Source organism: Benincasa hispida, chromosome 6, assembly GCF_009727055.1.
Source record: "Benincasa hispida cultivar B227 chromosome 6, ASM972705v1, whole genome shotgun sequence".
NCBI classification, from domain to species: Eukaryota; Viridiplantae; Streptophyta; class Magnoliopsida; order Cucurbitales; family Cucurbitaceae; genus Benincasa; species Benincasa hispida.
The window spans coordinates 31,628,445-31,638,168 of NC_052354.1; the positions used below are offsets into that span (position 1 = coordinate 31,628,445).

At 26.1% G+C, this 9,724-nt stretch overlaps 1 protein-coding gene across 1 annotated transcript; it reads right to left on the reverse strand.

Annotated features, from left to right (window-relative positions):
- Window positions 1-943: 943 nt before the first annotated feature.
- LOC120079526 (auxin efflux carrier component 5) lies at window positions 944-9,371 on the reverse strand. Its single transcript, XM_039033738.1, has 6 exons — window positions 8,898-9,371; window positions 8,483-8,793; window positions 6,868-6,953; window positions 5,430-5,587; window positions 3,269-3,345; window positions 944-1,214 (listed from the first exon to the last, which is right to left on the reverse strand). The coding sequence occupies exons 1-6, from the start codon at window positions 9,300-9,302 to the stop codon at window positions 1,142-1,144; spliced, it is 1,110 nt and encodes a 369-aa protein (XP_038889666.1). The 5' UTR covers window positions 9,303-9,371; the 3' UTR covers window positions 944-1,141.
- Between the last annotated feature and the right edge of the window lie 353 nt (window positions 9,372-9,724).

Consider the following 9,724-nt stretch of genomic DNA (forward strand, 5'->3'; position numbering starts at 1 on the left):
ATGAAAAGTTGAGGACTTTCAATAACATTGGCTACAACATGTATAAAAACGCTATGGTATGTTTTATAGCAGTTTTTCATTACTATACAAAACGCTATTAAAAACAAACCATAGCATTTCTGCGGATGCTATGAAAAGATCCATAGCATTGAAATTATGCGGTAAAAAAAGGACTTTTTATAGGCGTTGAAAAAATGCAATGAAAAGTCTATGACTTTCAATAACATCACCTACGACAACATTTTGACAAACGCTATGAAAAGTCTATGATAGCGTTTTTTCAAAGCTATCAAATGTGCTATTTGTTGTAGTGGGTTGAACTTATGCTTATATTAGTTTTATGCAGATATGGTTCAATCTCTAATATTTAATTTTCTAATTCTCTCTATCGAGTGCGTATGCTTGATTTGAGCAAGTGGAGCATAGATGTTCTTGAAGTTGAAGTCTTGGACGAATGCTTGTATCTTTTAAAAAAAATTAATATTCAAGTTTGATTTAATCTTCAGGAGTTTAAAGAGTCTTTTGATTCTTAAGAGCATTCTCTCTGAGTTTTCTGCAATATTAAGATTTTGAACCACTTAAATGAAGTAGAACTCCTATATTTATAGAGTTCACATAGAGTCATGTGGGCTTGGACTTGGTTGGCATCATCAAGATCTGACAACTTTTGTCTTCAATTTCAATTTGGGACAACTGTCATCTTTTAATCAGTCCCAAATTTAATAATTTGTAATTTCATCATTAATTTTATTTGTGAAACTTATTTAAATAACCATTTTAATAAATTATTATTATCTTTAATTTTATATAAATTTGTTAAATTAATATAAATTATATAATTAATCAATTAACTATATTTAAAATGAAATAATATATAAAATAAGAACTAAATGAAGAATGAGGCAAATAGAAAGTCCATAAGAGGAAGAAAAGATGGTCCAACTTTGGGTTTGAACATAAATTTATTCTTCTTCTTCTTCTTTTAATGGTAAATCAACACTATTGTTACACATATAATTAGCACCAAATGAAAAGATAAGATAAGTAGACTAATTATATGGAGAAATAATCCAAGGTGTTGTTCTAACTCCCCCTTTTCTCATTCTTAAAAAAATGTTGCCATGAGGTCTCATAAAAAGGGTCAATGAATAAACTCTAAAGCTGCATAATAAGCAACCAACACAGGAAGAGAAACAATTGCCCCAAAAATCACCCTGCATTTCAAACAAAGGGGCATATTTTAACAAATTGATTATGTCATTAACAAATATTGGTAGAAGTAGCAAAAAATTGCACAAAAATCCCATCAATTTGGTGATGAATATTAATAACAACACTTCTCAATTATTTGACAAGAGAAGTTCTTCCTTTTTTGTATTTCTTTTAATTTTAATTCAATAATATGTGAGAACGGGAAGATCTATGCTGATCAAATTATGTATGTCCTAATCCGTTGAATCGATTCAACTATATATATATTCATGTTTACATGTTAACTAATTTGAATATATGCTTATTAATTTTTGTAATTTATCAAAAGATTAGTGGTCCACATATCATCCGCTTGATGATTATTTGAATTTTGGTTTTTTATTTTTGAAATTTGTACTTATTTCTTTTACAACTTATTTGCCATCATCATCTTTCTTAATAAAACATTTGAATTCTCAACCTAATTTAAAAAACAAGATTTAATTTTAAAAGTGTTGGATTCAATTTGACCCTTCCAAAATTTTAAAAACAGAAAGATTGAAAAAAATGTTAAAATATGTGGTTAAGGTTGTGTATAATAACCATTTCGCTTCTGTTTGGTAACTATTTAGTTTTTTATTTTTTGTTTTTTACAATTAAGGTTATAGACAATACTTCCACCTCTAAATTTCTTCATTTATTATCTTTTTTTCACCAATAGTTCAAAAAACTACGACAAATTGTGAAATTAAAAAAAAAAGTAGATTTTGATCAAAACTTGTTTTTATTTTTAAATTTTGGAAAAATGCAAATCATTATAAGAAATGAGGATCAAATAGACTTATTTTTCAAAAAACAAAAACAAAAAATAAAATGGTTACTGGGCCCCGTTTGATAACCATTTTGTTTTTGAAAATTAAGCCTATGAATACCACTTCTACCTCCACATTTCTTTCTTCCTTTGTTATCTATTAATCACATATGGTTTAAAAACCAAGCCAAATTTTGAGAACTAAAAAAAGTAGGTTTCAAAAAGTTATTTTTGTTTTTGGAATATGGCTAAAAATTTAGTCATTGTACTTAAGAAATATGCAAATCATGGTAAGAAATGTAAATGATATAAACTTAATTTTTAAAAAAAAAAATGGTTACCTAACGGGCCTTAAGGGGTCATCCTTTTTTTTTATTTTGATTTTTGAAAATTAAGTTTATTTTTTCTAAATTCGAATGATTTCACTTTATGAAGTACAATAGTTGAATTGTAAGACAAATTCTAAAAATGAAAATAAGTTTATGGAAGCTACTTTTGTTAGTTTTTAAAATTTTCCTTATTTTTTAAAACCATTGTTAAAAAAGTAGAAAAAAAAAAGAAATTTAGAGGTGAAAGGAATCTAATTTATAGGCTTAACTTTCAAAAAAAATAAAAGAATAAAAGATAAAAAAAAAAAAAAATCAAATAGCTTTCAAATGAGGTGTAATTTTTTCCTTTTCCTTAAAAGATTTTAGTATGTTATCCATTTAAAAATAATTTAATAAGTAAAGAATAAATTACATTCCAAAAGTTGATGATTCACCAATCACCTCATAAAGTTAAAATTTCCATTAACTATTAAATTAAGCTTTAAAATCTATTAGGCTTTTAATTAGATTTGTTTTAATTACTCTCATTCATATTTATTAACATTTTATATATATATATATATTTTCCCTTTTTGGGTGAGAGAAAAGGGAGGGATACGAATCTTTATAGTCCCATCGCTTTTAAATATTATATTTAGTCCTTAAGTTTAACATATATTTAGTCCCCCCCCCCACACACACACACACACATATATTTAACACTGATAAGTTATATTCTTCAAAGACAAAATCAAGAACTTTATTTTAAAAGGATTAAAATTTCATTTTTGACAACTTTATTTCTAACAACTGTGCTTACATATAATAACTTTATTTAATTTATTAACTACTTGTAAAAATAATTACACTGTAGAAAACCATAATTTTGTGAAAAAAGAATTAAAAGAAAAATTTTACCATTAAATAATATTAGTGAAAATTAAAAACAAGTACTTACGCTGTGCTAAGAACATCTGCATGTAACCCATATTCTTTTGCATAAATAAATGATGTAATGGATTGTGGTACTGCTGCCTGCAAACAAATATAACATTTGTATTAAAATGATTTAGAATTTTGAAATAATTAAAAATAATTTTAGCTAGTTAAAACTTCTATTGACACAACATGTTTATTACTATTATAAATTTTCAGTTCATCTTAATTTCAATATTTTAGACATTACCATACGGAGGATTTTAAAAATTAAAAAAATAAGAAAAATTATTTACACAAAATAGTGAAATTTTAATATTTTTTGATAGAGATTGGTAGAAACTGATAAAAGTCTATTAGTATTTATAGTGATAGAAATTGATAGAAGTCTATCCATTTTTCTTATTATATTAATTATTTTAAAAAAATTGGAGATCAATTCACATGCAAATATTTTGAAATGAAAATTACTTAAAGTAAATTTTGGTTCTTTAAGTCTACTTTTATATTTATCATAATTTTATTATTTTAAACATCTTGTTTTAGTCTTCAACTTTAGATAGAAAAGTACATAAAAAAAAATATTGAGAGAAGAAGTTAGTCCTGTCAATAACTTTTGTTATTAATAAATTATTTAATGGAAACATGACCTCTCAACACAATATTGTTTGATCATTTACTTTACCAATAAATGTCTATATCAACAAATGCTTAGTAACATGTGTGGTAGATTGGTGTTAAGAGATATTAATTAAAAAGAAAACATTATGATGATTAGTAGGAATTAAAACCTAATATTTTATATAAAGTTTTAGGGAATATAAAATAGAAAAGTTAAATAGTTAAAAAGAATTACAAAGTTGAAAATATGTAAGGTAAGGCTAAAACAATCACTTCTAAGTTTTAAAAAGAATATGAAATTGGAATAAATATGAAACTCATGTAAATTTGAGTTGACCTAAAAGTAATCCAATTGGTATTTTTATTTTTATTTTTTGAAGGAATATTTGGGTCAAGCGCCAAAAGGTTGGTTTAAATTCAATATAAGAAAAGTAAAATTAGGCATATTTTTTTTTTCAACAAAATTTATCCCTTAACTCTTGGAAGTTCCTTTCAAAAAAAAAAAAAAAAAAAAACTCTCGGAAAGTTCACCCATATGAAGTTTAGGACAAATATCAATTTTTATTTCTAGGTTTTTAGAGTTGTATCATTTAAAATATTAAACTAATAATTATATCGATTTAAACTCTAAATTCTAAATTGTATCAATTTTCACATTCTTTCAAAATTTGTTAGACTAATATTATGTGAAACTTATAAATTCAATCAATTAAATTCCTATATATTCATACTATTCATTAATTATCTTTCAAAATCATCCCTGCACTAATTTTCAAGTATTTGTAAACTTATTCAAATGTTTGTTAGTATTACAAAATGGACAATTAGAGTAATTGCATAGATAATTCTAAAAGAAAATTATAACTAAAAGTCTAAATTAATTCATTTGTCAAAGTTTAAAAATTTATTTAATACAATTATAAGTTTCACGTATAAGATTTTTTCAAACCAAATATAATTAATGAAGGGTGTAAATTGATACATTTATCAAATTTTAGGATTTAAATTCATAGTCATTAATTCATAGTTTAATTTGATTACAAATCCTTAAAATTTAGAGGTATAAATTGATATATATTTTTCTTAAAATTTATAGATCACTAGCTTCATTAGACACAATACTAACAAATCATAGACTAAACTTATAATATGTAGATTAAAATACTATTTTGTTCCTCATACTTTAAACTTTGTTTAATTTTACTTATACTTTCAATTATTCAAGTGTAGTCCCTGTACTTTCAATAAATTTTAAATTTAATCTCTCAGATTTAATTTTTATCGAAATTTATTAAATAATAACAATAATTTTCATGTATAGAAAATAAAATATGTGAATATATTTTCAAAATTTACAGTAAAAATGGTATAGATAACAAGAAGTTTATAGAAAATGAACAATAAACTAGTATCCAGGACTAAATTTAAGATTTATTGAAAGTCCAATAACTAAAATTGGACAATTGAAAACCAAAATTAAACAGACGTTATCAAAATTTTTAAAAGTAAAATAATTTCCATATTAAAAAAAAAAAAGAAGAAAAGTTGTTAAGAAATTATACCTGGATTATAGCTACACGTAGAACATCACCATGCAAACCCATGGCAATGGAGCCAATGGCCATGGCAGCTGGTCCAGCAATAAACTTCAACACCATTCCTATTATTGTAAGTGTTGGTCCACAAGCTATCAACTTCTCTTGCAGTGCCATAAAAATCCCTGCACTTATTTAACCATAACCTAACTCAAGTTTTTCTTATTAACTTTCTATCACAATTTCAAAATATATAAAATCAAATAACAATTAACATTCATATATAAAATAGATGCCAAGAAAATTATCTTCTTTCAATTATAATTGAATTTGTTTTTAATTTAAATGTAACAAGTTGCGTATAAGAATCTGAACCTCCAATTTTAAGAAAGGTAACACGTGTGATTAATTACATCTCAGTTATACTCATTTTGGTTTATCTATCATCTTTGTTGTTTACATGTATAATTAGTTAACCCAAGAAAAGGCAAATGTGACGTAACTTTATTTCTTGAAATTTAGATAAATTGATGTATATTTTATTGACTTGGACAATTGATTGGTGAACATATATATGACACGCCATTTCTTAAATGTTGGGATTGTTCGGCCTACTGAGTAAAGTTAATAAGTATGGAATCAATATGATGGAGATAGTAAATTTGTGTTTGGGGTGTAGAGTTGTATGATAAAGTTTTCAGATAAATGTGAAAAGTAAAAAAAGAAGAGATGATGAAGTTATTCGATAAATGTAAAAAGTAAAAAAAGAGAAGATGATGAAATTACTTAATAAATGTAAAAAAGTAGAGATAAAGAGAATAACGAAAATTCTTCCATAAATGTGTAAAAGATAGAAAATAAGAGAAAATCGAGTTACTATTGAAGTTGAGTTGTTTACACTAACTTAAGAAGTTCGTAAGCCAAACGAGGAATATAATCATAAAAAAACTTAACCCAACTCAACCTAATTTCATCCTAATATTATGCCATAATATACATTAATGTGCTGTGTCTTAATTTGAAATTTTCTCAATTGTGTAAATAAATATACTGACAAAGATCCCATTAGTTTTCTTACATTATTTTTTCAGCTTATATCATTTATCTTTTTTGAATAGATTCCCACTCAAATCTTCAATTATAAACACAATATTTTTCTTTAAATGTGTGTTAAAAATTTTTATTGGGGATTGCTAGACACTATTGGAATTTTAAATGATACTATAATCTATTTAAAAAGTTTAAGAATTAATTATTTAAAGTCAAATCACCTTCAACTGACTTAATTATTTAAAAATTAGGATCATTATATGTGTAATCAATTTGACTCTTCAATCCACAATAGTATTAAATATTATAAAATTGATAAAATCACTTTTTTTTTCAGAGTATAGTTAGTTTTTTCTCATATATTTTTCATGATAAAAAAAAAAAATCAGAAACAAAATTGAAAGAAAAATCTTACCCATATTAAACATGGCAGTGCCAATCCCAGCTTTTGACATGATGAGAATAGATCCTTCCATAATGTTTGGCATTTCAACATGCCACCTGGCATTAATTGAAAAAATATATATGTAATAATTCATAAACAAAAATTCTTACCCTGTAATACACAATATACTAAATTTAAAACATTAATATTTTATTTGGCAACAATTAATTAACTTTTGAAAGTTGGTTGGAGAATATAATTCTATGTTTTTGTTTTCCACACTTCTATTTTTAATTTATTTTTTCCTGAATTTTTTTCTGTTTTATTTTAGTTAATAGTCTTTCAAATGTTGTATATAATTTTAATTTGTAAATTCTAATTAAAATATTATTTGAATCATTCGCATTAATTTAATAAATTATTTAACATAAGCTCTAACAAGAGATTTTTTTTTTTTTTTTTAACTAAAAGGTCATGGTTTAATCTATGTTGTCCACTTATTTAGAATTTAATATCCTATAATTTTTTTTTTCACATCAAAATATTGTAGGATCAGGCGAATTATCTCATTAAATTAGTCGAAAATAATTTTTTTCTTTTTTTTCCCACTTACTTCCAATAGACAATGCATTTGAAATTGCATGTAGTAAGATATGTGTGAAGTTTCAAAGAAAAATTACATTTATGTTGAATAATTCATTAAAGTTTGACCACACAAAACAAAAATAATTAGGGTTGTTCAAATAACCCGACAATTGAACAACTCAGACTACCCAACTTAAAATGTAAAGGTGGGTTGGGTTAAAAATAAAAAAATAATTTATAACCCGACAACCCAATCCAACCCACTTTATTTGGGTCATTTTGGTCTCCAATCAAACCAACCTAAATTTTCGGATTGATCCAAAAAATACCTTCAACTCAACCAATCCAACTCATGTACACTCTAAAAATAATTATAAAATCATAAGATTTAAACTTGTGAATTTTAGAGAACATTTAAAAAACATATAGAAACTAAGACAACATATATAAAAATCGGTTCAAGTATCATTTTGGTCTATGTACATAGTTTAATAAACTTGTTATATAATGATCAAGTTTAATTTTCAGACTTTCAATAACTTAAAATTGATCTCGAATGTTAGTATATGCTTAATTATTTAATTTTAAAATGTACTAACTCCTCTCTATAAATTTTAGAAATATATATACATTGTGTTTTTCTATTTAATTTAAAAAATATTGTTATAATTATTTTGCAAAATCAGATAAAAAGTACGTCAAAAAATATTTTTAATCACTCAACTTTACGTGATAATGATTTAGTCTCTCTACGGTCAAATTTTACAATTTGTAATGAATCACAACCAAAAATGTATTTAACCTAAAAATTAACTTCAAACTTACAATAAAGATTGATTTTAAGATTTATTAAAAGTATAAGGATAAAAATTTAACAGTGAAACGAATAAAAACTAAAACGAAATAAAATTTCAAATACAAGGACATAAGAGTATTTTTACCTTAACATTTCAAAGAACAAAAAGGAAGTACTATCAAATGTAACTTGTTTTAATCTCAAAATCTAAAAGGCTTTTTCATTTTACTTTTACTTTGTAAGTTTTTAATGATATAGGAATACCTTTTTGCAACAAATGCCCAAGCAAAACCAATAGTACAAGCATATGAGTTGGGATTCCCAGCCAACTTCAGCCAAACTTTCTTCATCAAAGGCTTCAAAGAAGGCCTATGGCTGTTGCTTGATCTTCTTTCCTCAACCTTCATGGCTTCTCCTTCTAAATCCTTGCCTCCCTCTCCAGTCAATTGCACAGCTTTTTCGTCGCTGACAAACCCCGGAGAAGCTTCGGCAGCAATCAAATCCAACCTCGTCCGTCGAAGTTCCAGCACAAACAATAGCATTGTCAACCAAACAATCGCCTGGATCACCGAACCCTGTGCGGTCAAAATTTAAAATTTTCGTTGACATGTCAACATTATTATCTGTGAATGTAACTCTACCAATAAAAACTTTTCAACATTGATATTTAAAACCTTGCCTGCACGACGAGATCAACGGCCATTTGACCATACATGACCTTAGCGAGAGGGACACCGATAACGAGGGCGTTAGTGAGAGTGGAGAGCGAGAAGCTAGTGATGGACCAACAATAACTACCTTTGCTAGTACACTTGGCCCAAAAGGCCAAGACGAGAACGATAATGAGTTTTCCGATGGCATCGGCCACGATGAAAGGAAAGTTGAGATGAAAAGGATCGATGTGAGAAGTGAAGTCGAAGGTGAAGAGAGGGAGAGTGAAATAACAAACCAATTTGTTAATGGCATCGCACTGTTGGGTGCTGAAGATTTTCCACCATTTCACAGAGCCATAGCCTAAGATCAAAGCAAAGTACAATGGAGCCATGGCGGAAACCACCTTGTAAACATCTTCCCAACCGATCATGGCTGCAAAAATCCCAACAATTCCTATTGGTTTTGGAGCACTATTAAAAACTAGAGGAATGGCCTATTTATAAAGAAGAACAAATATTTAGTGTATCTTGGTGTACACTCACCTCTAGTCAGTCCACCTAAATGTCTATTCACAAATGTTAAGAAGAATTTTTTCTTTTAAGATATATGTTTTGAAAATATATTTAAATAGATCTATCTTTTTACATCTTACCAAATTATCCATTCATAATTTACCATACGATAAATTCTTCTTATTTTTTTTCAAATATTTTAATTAATTTTGGGTGTAAGTAATGTGAGAAGATGCATAAAGATAGATGTATCTTGAAATGTATCCAAGATTATCATACTTTATACATATATATATATTTCCATTTATATGTACATGCACAAAGGTGATGAAATCATTTT

Excerpts from the sequence above, each read along its gene's own strand:
- LOC120079526 (XM_039033738.1), bottom strand. The coding sequence starts at position 9,302 with ATGATCGGTTGGGAAGATGTTTACAAGGTGGTTTCCGCCATGGCTCCA. Across the intron at positions 8,794-8,897 it reads CCGTTGATCTCGTCGTGCAG|GGTTCGGTGATCCAGGCGAT; the intron begins GCAAGGTTTTAA and ends TTGACCGCACAG. Across the intron at positions 1,215-3,268 it reads GCAGATGTTCTTAGCACAGC|GGTGATTTTTGGGGCAATTG; the intron begins GTAAGTACTTGT and ends TTTGAAATGCAG.